The sequence below is a fragment of the Oncorhynchus keta genome, unplaced genomic scaffold, assembly GCF_023373465.1.
Source record: "Oncorhynchus keta strain PuntledgeMale-10-30-2019 unplaced genomic scaffold, Oket_V2 Un_contig_20805_pilon_pilon, whole genome shotgun sequence".
NCBI lineage: Eukaryota > Metazoa > Chordata > Actinopteri > Salmoniformes > Salmonidae > Oncorhynchus > Oncorhynchus keta.
This window is the reverse complement of record NW_026282188.1, coordinates 30,760-53,020: the sequence shown is the minus strand read 5'-3', so window position 1 is coordinate 53,020 and position 22,261 is coordinate 30,760. Positions and strand designations below refer to the sequence as shown.

Here is a 22,261-nt window from a genome sequence, read left to right as displayed (position 1 = left end):
AATTCCCTGTTAAGGTGAAAGAGGTTGAGGAGTCAAGGATCAGGGCTGTACAGTAAGTCTCCTATGTGGAGGTGATGAAGAGAGTTGAAGGGAAAAGAGGCCACAGTTCTGAAGAAGAGATGGAGGTGGATGAACCACAACCAGTTGTAAATGTTGTACGTCAATCAAGTGATCTGGATGCACTTATTGTGGAAAAGGTGGTTTTTGTAGCATTTACAGCCACAGTTATTAATTGTACTGCAGAAGTGTCCACTAAGTTGGAAATCATTATAACTGCAGCCGAGAAGTTTTTGGGCCTCCAAGACTTTACAGCCACAGGTACAGAAGCACTTCAAGGACTTCAAGACTGTCACCAGGAAATGTCCCTCCATTACATGATCCTTCTGAGCCTGTGTAGGGACCTGATTCAAATAGAAAAGCAGGCTGATTTACTTTAATTAACATTTCGTTACTTATAGTTTATATTTAATTTATATTATTACATGTTTATCCTTTTAGGAGACATATTATCAACCTGAACAGTAGGTGGCGGAATGAACATACAATTGTTGCGAACGCAATTATACCATAGAAGAAGAACCTCGCGTCCTTATTCCAGAAAACCCGGAAGTTACAGAGACCGAGAGAGGAACAGAAACAATCACACAGAGCGCTACTCCAAAACATTGATAAGTACAATAAACGTCACAAGAATAAAACATTAATGCTTGTTTGCCTCATCCTTGTACCATATTGTTACTGAAGGGAGGTAATAATAATGTGTGTATTGTATGAACTGAGATCGCTAAATTAACTGTGTGTCGACACATTGCTGACGGAGCTGAAAACAGAGCAGGGAGGAGGTGTGTTAGTTTACCAAATGCTGTCCGCTGCCAGTGACTGACTTCTCCGTCAAAGGGTGATAATGTATTGGACCTGTAGCTTACTGCACAAAACTCATTGCTACAGTAATGGTTTTAATTTGTTGATGTTGCATAGGCGTACGTTTTTTTAAGTCGTGTTAATAAGAAAAGCTGATTGGTAGATCTCTGCTTGCATTTTGACTCAAAGGTTGGTGACGACTGTTCTAGAGTTTCTCCTGTTGACACCATCACTGTTCTAGAGTTTTCCCTGTTGACACCATCACTGTTCTAGAGTTTTCCCTGTTAACACCATCACTGTTCTGGAGTTTCTCCTGTTAACACCATCACTGTTCTAGAGTTTCTCCTGTTAACACCATCACTGTTCTAGAGTTTTACCTGTTAACACCATCACTGTTCTAGAGTTTTCCCTGTTAACACCATCGCTGTTCTAGAGTTTCTCCTGTTAACACCATCACTGTTCTAGAGTTTCTCCTGTTAACACCATCACTGTTCTAGAGTTTTCCCTGTTAACACCATCTCTGTTCTAGAGTTTTCCCTGTTAACACCATCTCTGTTCTAGAGTTTTCCCTGTTAACACCATCGCTGTTCTAGAGTTTTCCCTGTTAACACCATCTCTGTTCTAGAGTTTTCCCTGTTAACACCATCGCTGTTCTAGAGTTTCTCCTGTTGACACCATCGCTGTTCTAGAGTTTCTCCTGTTAACACCATCACTGTTCTAGAGTTTTCCCTGTTAACACCATCACTGTTCTAGAGTTTTACCTGTTAACACCATCACTGTTCTAGAGTTTCTCCTGTTAACACCATCACTGTTCTAGAGTTTTACCTGTTAACACCATCAACGTGTTCTAGAGTTTTACCTGTTAGATCTACCATCACTGTTCTAGAGATTTTACCTGTTAACACCTTTATCTGGTGATCTACATTACTTTACTCTGGTAGATCTACATTACTTTACTCTGGTAGATCTACATTACTTTACTCTGGTAGATCTACATTACTTTACTCTGGTAGATCTACATTACTTTACTCTGGTAGATCTACATTACTTTACTCTCGTAGATCTACATTACTTTACTCTGGTAGATCTACATTACATTACTTTACTCTGGTAGATCTACATTACTTTACATTACTTTACTCTGGTAGATCTACACTACTTTACATTACTTTACTCTGGTAGATCTACATTGCTTTACATTACTTTACTCTGGTAGATCTACATTACTTTACATTACTTTACTCTGGTAGATCTACATTACTTTACTCTGGTAAATGTGATCAATGGAATATTATCCACTTTCACTGCAACAAACCGAAACTAAACCAACTATGTAAGAGATGTTGTAGACAGAACGCATCGGAGTAGGATTCTATTGCATTGACACGACTCATCCTGTACTCACACAGACCGGTGCGGCAGAACCAATCAGAGCTGCAGGAGTAGGATTCTATTGCATTGACACGACTCATCCTGTACTCACACAGACCGGTGCGGCAGAACCAATCAGAGCTGTAGGAGTAGGATTCTATTGCATTGACACGACTCATCCTGTACTCACACAGACCGGTGCGGCAGAACCAATCAGAGCTGCAGGAGTAGGATTCTATTGCATTGACACGACTCATCCTGTACTCACACAGACCGGTGCGGCAGAACCAATCAGAGCTGCAGGAGTAGGATTCTATTGCATTGACACGACTCATCCTGTACTCACACAGACCGGTGCGGCAGAACCAATCAGAGCTGCAGGAGTAGGATTCTATTGCATTGACACGACTCATCCTGTATTCACACAGACCGGTGCGGCAGAACCAATCAGAGCTGCAGGAGTAGGATTCTATTGCATTGACACGACTCATCCTGTACTCTACACAGACCGGTGCGGCAGAACCAATCAGAGCTGCAGGAGTAGGATTCTATTGCATTGACTGACTCATCCTGTATTCACACAGACCGGTGCTGGCAGAACCAATCAGAGCTGCAGGAGTAGGATTCTATTGCATTGACACGACTCATCCTGTACTCACACAGACCGGTGCGGCAGAACCAATCAGAGCTGCAGGAGTAGGATTCTATTGCATTGACACGACTCATCCTGTATTCACACAGACCGGTGCGGCAGAACCAATCAGAGCTGCAGGAGTAGGATTCTATTGCATTGACACGACTCATCCTCACACAGACCGGTGCGGCAGAACCAATCAGAGCTGCAGGAGTAGGATTCTATTGCATTGACACGACTCATCCTGTACTCACACAGACCGGTGCGGCAGAACCAATCAGAGCTGCAGGAGTAGGATTCTATTGCATTGACACGACTCATCCTGTACTCACACAGACCGGTGCGGCAGAACCAATCAGAGCTGCAGGAGTAGGATTCTATTGCATTGACACGACTCATCCTGTACTCACACAGACCGGTGCGGCAGAACCAATCAGAGCTGTAGGGAGTAGGATTCTATTGCATTGACACGACTCATCCTGTACTCACACAGACCGGTGCGGCAGAACCAATCAGAGCTGCAGGAGTAGGATTCTATTGCATTGACACGACTCATCCTGTACTCACACAGACCGGTGCGGCAGAACCAATCAGAGCTGCAGGAGTAGGATTCTATTGCATTGACACGACTCATCCTGTACTCACACAGACCGGTGCGGCAGAACCAATCAGAGCTGCAGGAGTAGGATTCTATTGCATTGACACGACTCATCCTGTACTCACACAGACCGGTGCGGCAGAACCAATCAGAGCTGCAGGAGTAGGATTCTATTGCATTGACACGACTCATCCTGTACTCACACAGACCGGTGCGGCAGAACCAATCAGAGCTGCAGGAGTAGGATTCTATTGCATTGACACGACTCATCCTGTACTCACACAGACCGGTGCGGCAGAACCAATCAGAGCTGCAGGAGTAGGATTCTATTGCATTGACACGACTCATCCTGTACTCACACAGACCGGTGCGGCAGAACCAATCAGAGCTGCAGGAGTAGGATTCTATTGCATTGACACGACTCATCCTGTACTCACACAGACCGGTGCGGCAGAACCAATCAGAGCTGCAGGAGTAGGATTCTATTGCATTGACACGACTCATCCTGTACTCACACAGACCGGTGCGGCAGAACCAATCAGAGCTGCAGGAGTAGGATTCTATTGCATTGACACGACTCATCCTGTATTCACACAGACCGGTGCGGCAGAACCAATCAGAGCTGCAGGAGTAGGATTCTATTGCATTGACACGACTCATCCTGTACTCACACAGACCGGTGCGGCAGAACCAATCAGAGCTGCAGGAGTAGGATTCTATTGCATTTATAAGTGGATAAACAGGTTCATGTCAAGCCCTGCATGTTTCTTTCAAAAGTCTCATGGAATGTAGGTCTACGTTGAACACCACACATTGGCTGCTACTGTAGACTGAATGACAGAACAGCTGTTTACATGTTAAAATGTTATGGGATGTATTTTCTCCATAGTTTTTGATGGCAGGTCACTCTGGTAGATCTACATTATGATCAAATAGCCACAGTAGCCCACTTGTCCACTGTTAACTGTAAGTTAAAGGGGGTACAGCCTGTGTGTTCACAGTAAACACACACTGTTAGAACTGTAAGTTAAAGGGGGTACAGCCTGTGTGTTCACAGTAAACACACACTGTTAGAACTGTAAGTTAAAGGGGGTACAGCCTCAGTGTTCACAGTAAACACACACTGTTAGAACTGTAAGTTAAAGGGGGTACAGCCTGTGTGTTCACAGTAAACACACACTGTTAGAACTGTAACTTAAAGGGGGTACAGCCTGTGTGTTCACAGTAAACACACACTGTTAACTGTAAGTTAAAGGGGGTACAGCCTCAGTGTTCACAGTAAACACACACTGTTAGAACTGTAAGTTAAAGGGGGTACAGCCTCAGTGTTCACAGTAAACACACACTGTTAGAACTGTAAGTTAAAGGGGGTACAGCCTCAGTGTTCACAGTAAACACACACTGTTAGAACTGTAAGTTAAAGGGGGTACAGCCTCAGTGTTCACAGTAAACACACACTGTTAGAACTGTAAGTTAAAGGGGGTACAGCCTCAGTGTTCACAGTAAACACACACTGTTAGAACTGTAAGTTAAAGGGGGTACAGCCTCAGTGTTCACAGTAAACACACACTGTTAGAACTGTTAACTGTAAAAAGGGGGTACAGCCTCAGTGTTCACAGTAAACACACACTGTTAGAACTGTAAGTTAAAGGGGTACAGCCTCAGTGTTCACAGTAAACACACACTGTTAGAACTGTAAGTTAAAGGGGTACAGCCTCAGTGTTCACAGTAAACACACACTGTTAGAACTGTAACTTAAAGGGGGTACAGCCTCAGTGTTCACAGTAAACACACACTGTTAGAACTGTAAGTTAAAGGGGGTACAGCCTCAGTGTTCACAGTAAACACACACTGTTAGAACTGTAAGTTAAAGGGGGTACAGCCTCAGTGTTCACAGTAAACACACACTGTTAGAACTGTAAGTTAAAGGGGGTACAGCCTGTGTGTTCACAGTAAACACACACTGTTAGAACTGTAAGTTAAAGGGGGTACAGCCTCAGTGTTCACAGTAAACACACACTGTTAGAACTGTAAGTTAAAGGGGGTACAGCCTCAGTGTTCACAGTAAACACACACTGTTAGAACTGTAAGTTAAAGGGGGTACAGCCTCAGTGTTCACAGTAAACACACACTGTTAGAACTGTAAGTTAAAGGGGGTACAGCCTCAGTGTTCACAGTAAACACACACTGTTAGAACTGTAAGTTAAAGGGGTACAGCCTCAGTGTTCACAGTAAACACACACTGTTAGAACTGTAAGTTAAAGGGGGTACAGCCTGTGTGTTCACAGTAAACACACACTGTTAACTGTAAGTTAAAGGGGGTACAGCCTGTGTGTTCACAGTAAACACACACTGTTAGAACTGTAAGTTAAAGGGGGTACAGCCTCAGTGTTCACAGTAAACACACACTGTTAGAACTGTAAGTTAAAGGGGGTACAGCCTCAGTGTTCACAGTAAACACACACTGTTAGAACTGTAAGTTAAAGGGGGTACAGCCTCAGTGTTCACAGTAAACACACACTGTTAGAACTGTAAGTTAAAGGGGGTACAGCCTCAGTGTTCACAGTAAACACACACTGTTAGAACTGTAAGTTAAGGGGTACAGCCTCAGTGTTCACAGTAAACACACACTGTTAGAACTGTAAGTTAAAGGGGTACAGCCTCAGTGTTCACAGTAAACACACACTGTTAGAACTGTAAGTTAAAGGGGTACAGCCTCAGTGTTCACAGTAAACACACACTGTTAGAACTGTAACTTAAAGGGGGTACAGCCTCAGTGTTCACAGTAAACACACACTGTTAAAACTGTAGAACTGTAAAAAGGGTACAGCCTCAATGTTCACAGTAAACACACACTGTTAGAACTGTAAGTTAAAGGGGTACAGCCTCAATGTTCACAGTAAACACACACTGTTAGAACTGTAAGTTAAAGGGGTACAGCCTGTGTGTTCACAGTAAACACACACTGTTAGAACTGTAACTTAAAGGGGTACAGCCTGTGTGTTCACAGTAAACACACACTGTTAGAACTGTAACTTAAAGGGGTACAGCCTGTGTGTTCACAGTAAACACACACTGTTAACTGTAAGTTAAAGGGGTACAGCCTCAGTGTTCACAGTAAACACACACTGTTAGAACTGTAAGTTAAAGGGGTACAGCCTGTGTGTTCACAGTAAACACACACTGTTAGAACTGTAACTTAAAGTGGGTACAGCCTCAGTGTTCACAGTAAACACACACTGTTAGAACTAACTTAAAGGGGTACAGCCTCAGTGTTCACAGTAAACACACACTGTTAGAACTGTAACTTAAAGGGGTACAGCCTCAATGTTCACAGTAAACACACACTGTTAGAACTGTAAGTTAAAGGGGGTACAGCCTCAGTGTTCACAGTAAACACACACTGTTAGAACTGTAAGTTAAAGGGGGTACAGCCTCAGTGTTCACAGTAAACACACACTGTTAGAACTGTAACTTAAAGGGGGTACAGCCTCAGTGTTCACAGTAAACACACACTGTTAGAACTGTAACTTAAAGGGGGTACAGCCTCAGTGTTCACAGTAAACACACACTGTTAGAACTGTAACTTAAAGGGGGTACAGCCTCAGTGTTCACAGTAAACACACACTGTTAGAACTGTAAGTTAAAGGGGGTACAGCCTCAGTGTTCACAGTAAACACACACTGTTAGAACTGTAACTTAAAGGGGGTACAGCCTCAGTGTTCACAGTAAACACACACTGTTAGAACTGTAACTTAAAGGGGGTACAGCCTCAGTGTTCACAGTAAACACACACTGGAAGTTGCACAGAATTTTTGCGACATTACAGTTTGAGCTCAACAGACCTGAAATCTGCTCAGTGACGGAGAAAGTTGAAGCAGGACAATGAAGTGATCACCTGTAAATGTTCACAGTAAACACACACTGGAAGACCTGAAATCTGCTCAGTGACAGATAAAGTTACAGGGAACATTGGTGATGGTGCCATGTATCTGACTGTTGTATATTCAGTGTGTCAATGATTGATTGTATCTGTCTCTATGTAAATTAATGAGAGTTTAAAATATGTTTTATATTGGTCTCATGTTAGAGTATGGGAGGGGTGTAGATGCTAGAGGTCTGTGACCTGAGTCAAGATCAACAGGCCTGATGCTACATGGCAGGAAGAGAGAGAGAAAGAGAGAGGAGCAGAGAGAGAGGAGGGGGGGGGAGAAAGGGAGGGAGGTGTCAAAAGACAGAGGACTGACATAGTAACATACAGTCAACTGAATATAGTCAACAGTCAACCAGTAACCTCTTCCACTATTGGCTCAGCTCAGCTTGACCCCTGACCTATGGAACTGAGCGATTGAGAAAACAAAAACAGACAAAAGCAAATGTATTAAATTATATATAAACTCCTTTGCAGAGAGACGTTCATCTTTCCACATTGTGACTGTTGTGGTGAGGTCTTGTTGAGAAATGTCACACCATTTCTCAGTGCTCAATGTCTCAACACTGTTTCTCAAGAGAAGCACAACCATTTGTCCTGCTCGTCTCTCACAGTTTAGTTCAGTCTACTGCTAAATAACAGGATATGGAGAAACAGCATTTGGCTGTGAGTCCAGAACCATGAGTCAGTCATGTAGACAAAGGGGAAGTGTTCTAGCAGAGGGAGAAAATCTCATCAGAACATCATGTGACTTTAGTTAAATGCATAGATAAACTAGATAAACATTACAGACTAATTAAATACATAGATACACTAGATAAACATGACAGACTTTAGTTAAATACATAGATACACTAGATAAACATGACAGACTAATTAAATACATAGGTACACTAGATAAACATGACAGATAAACATAATTTTGCCACCATAGACCCTCTCAGCCACCTGGGCTCCACTAGGGCCCTCTCAGCCACCAGGCTCCACTAGGGCCCTCTCAGCCACCAGGCTCCACTAGGGCCCTCTCAGCCACCAGGCTCCACTACTAGGGCCCTCTCAGCCACCAGGCTCCACTAGGGCCCTCTCAGCCACCTGGCTCCACTAGGGCCCTCTCAGCTAGCCACCTGGCTCCACTAGGGCCCTCTCAGCCAGCCGGCTCCACTAGGGCCCTCTCAGCCAGCCTGCTCCACTAGGGCCCTCTCAGGGCCCTCTCAGCCAGCCTGTTCCACTAGGGCCCTCTCAGCCAGCCGGCTCCACTAGGGCCCTCTCAGCCAGCCGGCTCCACTAGGCCCCTCTCAGCCATCCGACTCCTCTCGGGTCCTCTCAGCCAGCCTGTTCCACTAGGGCCCTCTCAGCCAGCCGGCTCCACTAGGGCCCTCTCAGCCAGCCGGCTCCACTAGGGCCCTCTCAGCAAGCTGGTGTGTGTAGGAGAGTGTGAGCTGTGTGTACAACTAGTAGAAGTACAAATGTCAAGGGTTATTAACTAAAGTGATAAATCTAGTCCTAGGTTTTATTTACTGTGGTGTTTGTTCTCCACTGGTTACCCTGTTCTCATCACAACAGGTCACACATTCTGCTGACATGATTTAACACTGTGGTATTTCACCTAACAGATACAGGAGCTTGTCAATATTCAAATTATTTTGGGGTCCTTGTAATCTGAGGCAAATATGTGTATCTTATATCATCGTACATTTGGCAGGAGCTTAGGAAGTGCAGCTCAGTTTTCTCTTGATTTTGTGGGCAGTGGGCACATAGCCCATCTTCTCTCTGCCTATGGCAACTTCTCTCAATAGCAAGGCTAAGCTCAATACGTCTGTACATTGTCTCTATGTATGCCATCATGTACTGTCTGTTTAGGGCCAAATAGCATTTAAGTTCAAATTGAGAATTTGTAATGTTTTCCCAATAGGTAATATCATTTTATGTATGTTTGGTTCTAATTTGTTTGGGCCAGACTGTCTGAGTTCTGTCCTGAGGCTTTGTTGGGTTAGTAGTGGTTTGTGAACTTAGCTTCAGGACCAGCTGGATGAAGGGACTTTTATCAATGTTCATCTCTTGGTATTTCAGTGCTGGTCTCTTGTTTTTATGTGGTTATAGACATTGAAGTCTTGTTTCTGGATATTAATTAGTGATGGATATTAATTAGTGATGGATATTAATTAGTGATGGATATTAATTAGTGATGGATATTAATTAGTGATGGATATTAATTAGTGATGGATATTAATTAGTGATGGATATTAATTAGTGATGGATATTAATTAGTGATGGATATTAATTAGTGATGGATATTAATTAGTGATGGATATTAATTAGTGATGGATATTAATTAGTGATGGATATTAATTAGTGATGGATATTAATTATTAATTAGTGATGGGTATTAATTAGGATATTATTTAGTGATGGATATTAATTAGTGATGGATATTAATTAGTGATGGATATTAATTAGTGATGGATAATATTTAGTGATGGATATTAATTAGTGATGGATATTAATTAGTGATGGATATTAATTTGTGAGTGATGGATATTAATTGGATATTAATGATGGATTATTATATTAATTAGTGATGGATATTAATTAGTGATGGATATTAATTAGTGATGGATATTAATTAGTGATGGATATTAATTAGTGATGGATATTAATTAGTGATGGATATTAATTGATGGATATTAATTATGATGGATATTAATTAGTGATGGATATTATGGATATTATGATATATTAATATTAATGATGGATATTAATTAGTGATGGATATTAATTAATGATGGATATTAATTAGTGATGGATATTAATTAGGATATTAATTAGTGATGGATATTAATTAGTGATGGATATTAATTAGTGATGGATAATTAATGGATATTAATTAGTGATGGATATTAATTAATGGGATATTAATTAGTGATGGATATTATTTAGTGATGGATATTAATTAGTGATGGATATTAAATAGTGATGGATATTAATTAGTGATGGATATTAATTAGTGATGGATATTAATTAGTGATGGATATTAATTAGTGATGGATATTAATTAGTGATGGATATTAATTAGTGATGGATATTAAATAATGTGATGGATGGGTATTAATTAGATGGATATTAATTAGTGATGGATATTAATTAGTGATGGATATTAATTAGTGATGGATATTAATTAGTGATGGATATTAGTGATGGATATTAATTAGTGATGGATATTAATTTGATGATGGATATTAATTAGTGATGGATATTAATTAGTGATGGATATTAATTAGTGATGGATATTTTAGTGATGGATATTAAATAATGATGGATATTAATTAGTGATGGATATTAATTTGGATATTAATTAATGATGGATATTAATTAGTGATGGATATTAATTAGTGATGGATATTATTAATTAGTGATGGATATTAATTAGTGATGGATATTAATATTAATTAGTGATGGATATTAATTAGTGATGGATATTAATTAGTGATGGATATTAATTAGTGATGGATATTAATTAGTGATGGATATTATTTAGTGATGGATATTAATTAGTGATGGATATTAATTAGTGATATAATATTTAGTGATTGATATTAAATAATGATGGATATTAATTAGTGATGGGTATTAATTAGTGATGGATATTAATTAGTGATGGATATTAATTAGTGATGGATATTAATTAGTGATGGATATTAATTAGTGATGGATATTAATTAGTGACGGATATTAATTAGTGATGGATATTAATTAGTGATGGATATTAATTAGTGATGGATATTAATTAGTGATGGATATTATTTAGTGATGGATATTAATTAGTGATGGATATTAATTAGTGATGGATATTAATTAGTGATGGATAATATTTAGTGATGGATATTAAATAATGATGGATATTAATTTGTGATGGGTATTAATTAATGATGGATATTAATTAGTGATGGATATTAATTAGTGATGGATAATTAGTGACGGATATTAATTAGTGATGGATATTAATTAGTGATGGATATTAATTAGTGATGGATATTAATTAGTGATGGATAATATTTAGTGATGGATATTAATTAGTGATGGATATTAATTAGTGATGGATAATATTTAGTGATGGATAATATTTAGTGATGGATATTAAATAATGATGGATATTAATTAGTGATGGATATTAATTTGTGATGGGTATTAATTAATGATGGATATTAATTAGTGATGGATATTAATTAGTGAATATTAATTAGTGATGGATATTAATTAGTGATGGATGTTAATTAGTGATGGATATTAATTAGTGATGGATATTAATTAGTGATGGATATTAATTAGTGATGGATATTAATTAGTGATGGATATTATTTAGTGATGGATATTAATTAGTGATGGATATTAATTAGTGATGGATATTAATTAGTGATGGATAATATTTAGTGATTGATATTAAATGATGGATATTAATTAGTGATGGATATTAATTAGTGATGGATATTAATTAGTGATGGATATTAATTAGTGATGGATATTAATTAGTGATGGATATTAATTAGTGATGGATATTAATTAGTGATGGATATTAATTAGTGATGGATATTAATTAGTGATGGATATTAATTAGTGATGGATATTAATTAGTGATGGATATTAATTAGTGATGGATATTAATTAGTGATGGATGTTAATTAGTGATGGATATTAATTAGTGATGGATATTAATTAGTGATGGATATTAATTAGTGATGGATATTAATTAGTGACGGATATTAATTAGTGATGGATATTAATTAATGACAGATATTGGCCTTATTCTGCCCTACATGAATTATTTGGGCCTTTTTCTCTGAGAATGTTTTTGCAGAATATCAATTGGATGTTGGCCCCATTTAAAAACTCTTTATTGGTTAGTGGACCTAACACTTCACTCCCACAAAGGACAATTGGTTCAAGTGTAGATTTGGATACTTTGTGTGAGGTTCTAATTGGTCCATTTGAATTTGTCTTTTGAAAAGTCCTTCTTCCTTCCTCTTTCAGTTGATTGACAGCAGAAATGGCCCGTATATCTTATTGTTAAGCCCAGATATCAAGAGACTTTCGTGTCCTCTGTCTTTCATCTACTGTGACATTTTTAAACCTTGGATTTTAGTTGTTGTTTTTTGAATCATGTTTTTATCTGAGAGATATAAGACAGATCAGGAAACTATCATTTATTACTTGAATGTAACCCCTTATTGTTAAGAACTAAACTCCATATCTACTTCCATAAATGTGTTAAACTGGTACCAGGGACCTTCAGACAAGTCTTGTAAAGCTTGTGGACGTCCTATATCACAACAACCTGTCTGTGTTCCTGAGAGACTCACCTTTCCATAGTGGGTCATGTTAGTGTGTCCTATATCACAACAACCTGTCTGTGTTCCTGAGAGACTCACCTTTCCATAGTGGGTCATGTTAGTGTGTCCTATATCAAAACAACCTGTCTGTGTTCCTATCACCTTTCACAACAACACCTTTCCATAGTGGGGTCATGTTAGTGTGTCTGTCTGTGTTCCTGAGAGACTCACCTTTCCATAGTGGGTCATGTTAGTGTGTCCTATATCACAACAACCTGTCTGTGTTCCTGAGAGACTCACCTTTCCATAGTGGGTCATGTTAGTGTGTCCTATATCACAACAACCTGTCTGTGTTCCTGAGAGACTCACCTTTCCATAGTGGGGTCATGTTACCTGTCTGTGTTCCTGAGAGACTCACCTTTCCATAGTGGTGTCATGTTAGTGTGTCCTATATCACAACAACCTGTCTGTGTTCCTGAGAGACTCACCTTTCCATAGTGGGTCATGTTAGTGTGTCCTATATCACAACAACCTCACCTATATCACAACAACCTGTCTGTGTTCCTGAGAGACTCACCTTTCCATAGTGGGTCATGTTAGTGTGTCCTATATCACAACAACCTGTCTGTGTTCCTGAGAGACTCACCTTTCCATAGTGGTGTCATGTTAGTGTGTCCTATATCACAACAACCTGTCTGTGTTCCTGAGAGACTCACCTTTCCATAGTGGTGTCATGTTAGTGTGTCATATCACAACAACCTGTCTGTGTTCCTGAGAGACTCACCTTTCCATAGTGGTGTCATGTATATCACAACAACCTGTCTGTGTTCCTGAGAGACTCACCTTTCCATAGTGGTGTCATGTTAGTGTGTCCTATATCACAACAACCTGTCTGTGTTCCTGAGAGACTCACCTTTCCATAGTGGTGTCATGTTAGTGTCTGTCTGTTTCTGAGAGACTCACCTTTCCATAGTGGGTCATGTTACACTTCTGACAGACAGAAGTTGGCAGATAGACTGTATGACCTCAGACGATGCTTATGGGGTCGTAGAGCAAAACGGAGAGAACATCATCGTGTTCCTGAGTCTCATCTTTCCATACTTTACAGGCCAAACATTTTCGTGAGAAGGTCTGACAAACACAGCTCTAGCTCTGTGACCTTTCACCTCAGATGAGAAATGGAGATATTGTTGTATGTGCTGGATTGAGATGTAATACATATCTCTATCTTAACCACTAGGCTATGCTGCTGCCCTACATTTGTGGGCAGTGGGCACATAGCCTGTCATCTCTCTGCCTGTTTCAATCCTTTCTCAATAGCAAGTGTTCTGCTGTGTATCGAGGTGTTCATAGGAAAGTGGTAGATTTGTAATTCTTCACAAGAGAAAGTTCTGGATTACTTTTCTTTGGGTGACCTCAGTCTTTGACAATTCAGCTACTTTGTTCACAGTCCTACAACTGTCACCTTATGTAACATCTGATTTACTTAACTGGAGGCACATCTCAATATGTGGTCCAGGTGACTTAGTGTTCCTATAAAAACCTGTGTCCAAACTCAGCATTAAATAGTATCTAATCAGAATAGTGTACAGAGAGATAAGTTATGACAGCTATTTAAATGTAATGCGTTTTTTAGTGTTTATTCTGTGAAAAGTCGCTGTTGCCTATTAGATCAATATCAGTGTGAACACGTCTGATTGGACTAGATCCATGTTGAGGTGAGACACGTCTGATTGGACTAGATCCATGTTGAGGTGAGACACGTCTGATTGGACTAGATCCATGTTGAGGTGAGGCACGTCTGATTGGACTAGATCCATGTTGAGGTGAGGCACGTCTGATTGGACTAGATCCATGTTGAGGTGAGACACGTCTGATTGGACTAGATCCCTGTTGAGGTGAGACACGTCTGATTGGACTAGATCCATGTTGAGGTGAGGCACGTCTGATTGGACTAGATCCATGTTGAGGTGAGGCACATCTGATTGGACTAGATCCATGTTGAGGTGAGACACGTCTGATTGGACTAGATCCATGTTGAGGTGAGGCACGTCTGATTGGACTAGATCCATGTTGAGGTGAGACACGTCTGATTGGACTAGATCCCTGTTGAGGTGAGACACGTCTGATTGGACTAGATCCATGTTGAGGTGAAACACGTCTGATTGGACTAGATCCATGTTGAGGTGATTGATTGACTAGATCCATGTTGAGGTGAGACACGTCTGATTGGACTAGATCCATGTTGAGGTGAGACACGTCTGATTGGACTAGATCCATGTTGAGGTGAGATTGGACAGATCCATGTTGAGGTGAGACACGTCTGATTGGACTAGATCCATGTTGAGGTGAGACACGTCTGATTGGACTAGATCCATGTTGAGGTGAGACACGTCTGATTGGACTAGATCCATGTTGAGGTGAGACACGTCTGATTGGACTAGATCCATGTTGAGGTGAGACACGTCTGATTGGACTAGATCCATGTTGAGGTGAGACACGTCTGATTGGACTAGATCCATGTTGAGGTGAGACACGTCTGATTGGACTAGATCCATGTTGAGGTGAGACACGTCTGATTGGACTAGATCCATGTTGAGGTGAGACACGTCTGATTGGACTAGATCCATGTTGAGGTGAGACACGTCTGATTGGACTAGATCCATGTTGAGGTGAGACACGTCTGATTGGACTAGATCCATGTTGAGGTGAGACACGTCTGATTGGACTAGATCCATGTTGAGGTGAGACACGTCTGATTGGACTAGATCCATGTTGAGGTGAGACACGTCTGATTGGACTAGATCCATGTTGACTGATTGGACTAGATCCATGTTGAGGTGAGACACGTCTGATTGGATCCATGTTGAGGTGAGACACGTCTGAGATCCATGTTGAGGTGAGACACGTCTGATTGGACTAGATCCATGTTGAGGTGAGACACGATCTGATTGGACTAGATCCATGTTGAGGTGAGACACGTCTGATTGGACTAGATCCATGTTGAGGTGAGACACGTCTGATTGGACTAGATCCATGTTGAGGTGAGACACGTCTGATTGGACTAGATCCATGTTGAGGTGAGACACGTCTGAGTTGAGGTGAGACACGTCTGATTGGACTAGATCCATGTTGAGGTGAGACACGTCTGATTGGACTAGATCCATGTTGAGGTGAGACACGTCTGATTGGACTAGATCCATGTTGAGGTGAGACACGTCTGATTGGACTAGATCCATGTTGAGGTGAGACACGTCTGATTGGACTAGATCCATGTTGAGGTGAGACACGTCTGATTGGACTAGATCCATGTTGAGGTGAGACACGTCTGATTGGACTAGATCCATGTTGAGGTGAGACACGTCTGATTGGACTAGATCCATGTTGAGGTGAGACACGTCTGATTGGACTAGATCCATGTTGAGGTGAGACACGTCTGATTGGATCCATGTTGAGGTGAGATCCATGATTGAGATCCATGTTGAGGTGAGACACGTCTGATTGGACTAGATCCATGTTGAGGTGAGACACGTCTGATTGGACTAGATCCATGTTGAGGAGACACGAGGCACGTCTGATTGGACTAGATCCATGTTGAGGTGAGACACGTCTGATTGGACTAGATCCATGTTGAGGAGATGAGCACGTCTGATTGGACTGTTGAGGTGAGATTGGACCCATGTTGAGATCCATGTGAGACACGTCTGATTGGACTAGATCCATGTTGAGGTGAGACACGTCTGATTGGACTAGATCCATGTTGAGGTGAGACACGTCTGATTGGACTAGATCCCTGTTGAGGACTAGATCCATGTTGAGACACGTCTGATTGGACTAGATCCATGTTGAGATCCATGTGAGACACGTCTGATTGGACTAGATCCATGTTGAGGTGAGACACGTCTGATTGGACTAGATCCATGTTGAGGTGAGGCACATCTGATTGGACTAGATCCATGTTGAGGTGAGACACGTCTGATTGGACTAGATCCATGTTGAGGTGAGGCACGTCTGATTGGACTAGATCCATGTTGAGGTGAGGCACATCTGATTGGACTAGATCCATGTTGAGGTGAGGCACATCTGATTGGACTAGATCCATGTTGAGGTGAGACACGTCTGATTGGACTAGATCCATGTTGAGGTGAGACACGTCTGATTGGACTAGATCCATGTTGAGGTGAGGCACGTCTGATTGGACTAGATCCATGTTAAGGTGAGACACGTCTGATTGGACTAGATCCATGTTGAGGTGAGGCACGTCTGATTGGACTAGATCCATGTTGAGGTGAGACACGTCTGATTGGACTAGATCCATGTTGAGGTGAGGCACGTCTGATTGGACTAGATCCATGTTGAGGTGAGGCACATCTGATTGGACTAGATCCATGTTGAGGTGAGGCACATCTGATTGGACTAGATCCATGTTGAGGTGAGACACGTCTGATTGGACTAGATCCATGTTGAGGTGAGACCATTCCATGTCTTTATTGGTTTGTGTGAGAAGGCAGTTTGGGAGAAGGCGGTGGACCGTTTGAGGATTCTACAGTTCCCCTGGTGGAGGTTCTTGGAACACTGATATTTAAGTCTGAGGTTGATGAAAACTAAATGTGGTGCTGCAATGTTGTGTGTTATCTTGAATACCAGGCAGATGTTGGAGTACAGAATTAAGTGGTGGAAACTGAACACATTGAACTTCTGAATTCATTCTTAGAAAAAAGGGTTTCAAACAGTGTTCTTTTGCCGTCATAAAAGGAGAACCCTGTTACATGTAGAACTCTTTTGGGTTCCATGTAGAACCCTCTGTAAAATGGAACTAAAAAAGGGTTCTACCTGGAACTAAAAAGGGTTCTTCAAAGGGTTCTCCTATGGGGACAGTGGAAGAATCCTTCTAGGTTCTAGATAGCCCCTTTATAAAGAGTGCAGGACTATATTGCTGTATTGGTTCTGTGGTTTTCTGTAAAACAAAATGGTTCTTTGGTTCTGGTAAGTTAATTAAGATCATCAGAAATACTATGAAACATCCCCACTTTTAGAACCCATTAACAACCAGGAAAAGTAGCCTACTTTTATGCGTACTGAGGCATGTGTCATCTTCCCCATCACATCATGAAAGGTCATGTTGATGTTCATTTAACCTCTGTCTCTCTCTTCCTCTGACTCCTCCCTTTCTCCTTTGTTTCTCTCTGTCTTTTTCTCTCTTTCTCCTCTGTCTCTCTCTTCCTCTGACTCCTCCCTTTCTCCTTTGTTTCTCTCTGTCTTTTTCTCTCTTTCTCCTCTGTCTCTCTCTTCCTCTGACTCCTCCCTTTCTCCTTTGTTTCTCTCTGTCTTTTTCTCTCTTTCTCCTCTGTCTCTCTCTCTCTTTCTCCTCTGTCTCTCTCTCTCTTTCTCCTCTGTCTCTCTCTCTTTCTCTCTCTGTCTCTCTCTCTCTCTCTCCTCAGATCTCCAGGCTCAAAGCGTCAGTCCACCAGGTAGGTAGAGTATAAATCTACAGTGATTATAACAGTTCAATATTAGTCAACTTTATTATCCCACATGGAGAAATTCATGTGTCCATACAAACCATTCTAAACCCCAATAACAAGTAGTGTTTTATGGAACTACTAATACTTGTCAACCACAAAGCATCACTGCTGTTAGAATAACAGAATCACTGTCATCATCTGTCCTCACCACTGTGTTTTCCTCTCTGCTGTTTACAGCTGAACTCTCAGTCAGACTGGTGAATGGGACCACTTCCTGTTCTGGGACAGTGGAAGTCTTCTACAGAGGAGAGTGGACAGGTCTATGTACTAGTGGGTTGTGGAGCATGATGAGAGAGACGTGGTTGTGGGACATGAGAGAGACCAAGGTTGTGTGTAGAGAGCTGAACTGTGGGAATCCTGTAGCTGAATCTAGAGGACCTCTGATTGAAGATGGAAGAAGAGGAGTCACACTATATAGGTGTAGTGGAGATGAGTCTTCTATTGGACAGTGTGACATCACAGGAGGACCTGGTGTCTGTGATGGTGGATATTATCATCATGTGACCTGTTCAGGTAAGAGACTGGTCATATTGAGAGATTTATTTATACATTATACAATATTACCATGTATCATGTTTTATGTGTTTTTATTTAATTTAAATAGAGGGAGAGATGTCAGATGTATTTAAACATTATATTTGTGTTTGTCATATTGGTTTATGGGAGATGTTCATGGGCAGATCATTGTAGTTCAGATGGTACTGAAGTGAAGCTGCCTGATGGATGTCCAGCTGTTTATTTTCTATAAAGTGAAGTGAACTTATTCCTGTCTCCTGCCTGCATTATTCCCAACCCGATCCTGAGTGACTAAGAACCCATTTCTACCTCTTACAGTATCAAACATAGCAAACTACAATCTTTTATCCAACATATTTGTGTTTAGTCCTTGACAGTGTCATCAACAAAACTGATTGCATGTTCAACCAACTCTTTTTCTCCAGAGTCTGTGCGGCTTGTGGATGGAGCTGGTCTCTGCTCTGGGAGAGTGGAGGTGAAGTCCAATCAGTCCTGGGCCTCAGTGTGTGAAGCTGACTTTGACCGGCAGGATGCAGAGGTAGTCTGTAGGGAGTTTGGCTGTGGGGCACCTGCAGCTCTACAGGGGGGGCTCTATGGAGAAGGTGAGGGTCAGACCTGGGATAAAGAGTTCCAGTGTAAAAGCAATGAGTCCCTTCTCCTGGACTGTGACACCTCAGACAGAGAGAACAACACCTGCCTACCTGGTGATGCTGTTGGACTCACCTGCTCAGGTAAGAAACAGTTTGTCACTCAATCAACATTGTTTCTCACCTGGAGTGAAGAATATGAGAGACAATATAGGTGTGTTTTAGTGAGAAAATAGTAAGATTACTGTCTCTCTCTTTTCTTTTCTCAGAGCCTGATGATGTGAGGCTGGTGGGAGGAGGCAGTCGCTGTGCTGGTGGAGTGGAGTGGTACGACCAGGGAGAGTGGAGGACTGTGGGAGCTGACTGGGAGCAGGAGGATGTAGCTGCAGTAGTGTGTAGACAGCTGGGTTGTGGCTCCACTGTTTCAGTACCACCTGGAAACACCATTCGAGGGTTTAGAGTTATCTGTTCTGGGTCTGAGCCTTCACTGAGGGAGTGTAGAAGAATGTATTATCTCCCTCCTGGACTCACAGTGATCTGCTCAGGTAATAACAACATATTATAATTATATTCAACTGATTTCCTTCATTCATACAACTTCCTCTGCACCTCTCATGATGACTGTTTAACTTGTCAGTCTGCTTTACTAAATAGATCACTCAGTCAAGTAGGAATCAAATGCAACTTAAATATCCCAGAATGCTTTGTATTTGAGTGTTACCTCAGTGAACGTCTCTACTCACTACCACTGTCACATGTCATGTTATTGTCACATCTAAATGAGGAAAGTAGTTGAGGAGCTACGTTTTCTTTTTCTCTCCTCTTGTTCCAGATGTCCTGCTTCAGCCTGATATCAACATATGTTGTCTCAGTGACTGTAGGCCCACTACTCATGTTGCCCTGTGAGGGAGGGTGGCTGGCACTGTTACATGCTGATGTTATTGTCATATCTATAGGAAACTAGTTGAAGAGGTATTTCTTGTTCTCTTTTATTGTTACAGATCTCCTGGTCCAGCCTGATATCTTCCTGACTGACCCAATGGGAGGGGTCTTCAGGGGCCACCAGGGGCCCGAGATGTTCAGGGGCTACAACTTCACCATCACCTGCTCCACTCAACCACAGTACCCAGGAGGCTCCTTCCTCCTCACGTTCACCGGCTCCAACAGAACCCAGATCCAGCCAGCTGTCAATCACTCTGCTGCCTTCCTCTTCCCTGCTGCAGATGACTCCCACCAAGGGAACTACAGCTGTGTTTATGACAATTATGTTTTCTCTCATAACTTCTCCTCTGAGAGTGAGCTCCTCTCCCTCACCATCACAGGTAACTGAACATGAACCAGACTTATAACTTTGTCATTGACAGATTTCCCACAGATCTATGTGATGATGATCAGTCCCCTCATCAAAGGTGTTTCTGTTTGCAGCCTCTCCTCTGCCAGCCTTCATCATCAGACACGTTGTAGTGCTGCTGATCCTACTGACAACAATCACCACCTCCTACCTGTACTACAAGGTAAAGACATTTACTCAGATGTTACAAGTCATTTAAACTAGAGGGAGAGAGGGAGAGAGAATGGAGATACCAGAGAGTAAATGTCTGACTGTTGGTGCTGTGTCTCCCTAGCCCACCAGGAGGCAGAAGAGAGTGAACAGGGTGAGCAGCATGGATCTTTATGTCAATGCCATGGAGATGGTCTCTCTGAGCTCCAGAGCTGAAGCTGGACCGGGAGAGGAGAGAGCAGCCCAGGGGACGGAGGAGGAGTAGAATGAAGCTGACCCTACATGCTGATCTTAGATCAGTTTTGTGTTTTAAATCGATGGTCAGCAGTGGACTGGTGTTTAAAATGTGGTGACAAACCTGAAGTGGTTCTAATTTTAATAACAATTTCAGAATTAGTTTCTCTTTCTAGAACCTTGGAAGAAATCTAAAAGTAGTGACTGCAACCACCATTATTCATTTAGTTTGGTTATTACCACCAGAGAAACATGGGGTTTGGGGTAACATGGGGTTTAGGTAACATGGGGTTTTGGGTAACATGGGGTTTTGGGTAACATGGGGTTCTGGGTAACATGGGGTTTTGGGTAACATGGGGTAACATGGGGTAACATGGGGTTTTGGTAACATGGGGTAACATGGAGTTTTGGTAACATGGGGTAACATGGAGTTTTGGTAATATGGGGTTTGGGTAACATGGGGTCTTGGTAACATGGGGTAACATGGGGTCTTGGTAACATGGGGTAACATGGGGTTTTGGTAACATGGGGTTTTGGTAACATGGGGTAACATGGGTGTTTTGGTAACATGGGGTTTTTGGGTAACATGGGGTTTGGTAACATGGGGTTTTGGGTAACATGTTTTTTGGGGGTAACATGGGGTTTGGGTAACATGGGGTTCGGGTAACATGGGATTTTGGGTAACATGGGATTTTGGGTAACATGGGATTTTGGGTAACATGGGGTTTGGGGTAACATGGGGCTTTGTTAATATGGAGTTTGGGGTAACATGGGGTTTGGTAACATGGGGTTTTGGGTAACATGGGGTTTGGGGGAACATGTTGTTTTGTTAACATGGGAATTCTGTAACAATCGGTTTTGAATTATTTTAAGAGAGCAGCTCAATTAAATCTGTTTCATGTTCCAGTATTGCTTATCTTTATTTTTTTGTCTTATTTAGTGTGTCTTATATTCTTTATCTTATTTAGTGTCTCTTAGATTCTTTATCTTATTTAGTGTCTCTTATATTCTTTATCTTATTTAGTGTCTCTTAGATTCTTTATCTTATTTAGTGTCTCTTATATTCTTTATCTTATTTAGTGTCTCTTAGATTCTTTATCTTATTTAGTGTCTCTTATATTCTTTATCTTATTTAGTGTCTCTTAGATTCTTTATCTTATTTAGTGTCTCTTAGATTCT

The 22,261-nt window shown here is 41.4% G+C and overlaps 1 protein-coding gene across 3 annotated transcripts; it reads left to right on the top strand.

Moving 5' to 3' along the window:
* The first annotated feature begins 556 nt into the window (after positions 1 to 556).
* Positions 557 to 21,385, top strand: LOC127920827 (deleted in malignant brain tumors 1 protein-like). 3 transcript variants are annotated; one of them, XM_052504872.1, is made up of 8 exons: positions 619 to 1,050; positions 18,161 to 18,190; positions 18,422 to 18,757; positions 19,186 to 19,491; positions 19,617 to 19,892; positions 20,349 to 20,669; positions 20,773 to 20,861; positions 20,973 to 21,385. In XM_052504872.1, the coding sequence occupies exons 3-8, from the start codon at positions 18,529 to 18,531 to the stop codon at positions 21,111 to 21,113; spliced, it is 1,362 nt and encodes a 453-aa protein (XP_052360832.1). In that variant the 5' UTR covers positions 619 to 1,050; positions 18,161 to 18,190; positions 18,422 to 18,528; the 3' UTR covers positions 21,114 to 21,385. The 3 variants fall into 3 exon arrangements, 1 of the variants encoding a protein (XP_052360832.1); XR_008107611.1 differs by lacking the exons at positions 18,161 to 18,190; positions 18,422 to 18,757; positions 19,186 to 19,491; ... (2 more) ...; positions 20,773 to 20,861; positions 20,973 to 21,385 and adding an exon at positions 3,438 to 5,036 and having other exon boundaries at positions 557 to 1,050; XR_008107610.1 differs by lacking the exons at positions 18,161 to 18,190; positions 18,422 to 18,757; positions 19,186 to 19,491; ... (2 more) ...; positions 20,773 to 20,861; positions 20,973 to 21,385 and adding an exon at positions 3,360 to 5,036 and having other exon boundaries at positions 557 to 1,050.
* Positions 21,386 to 22,261: the final 876 nt, after the last annotated feature.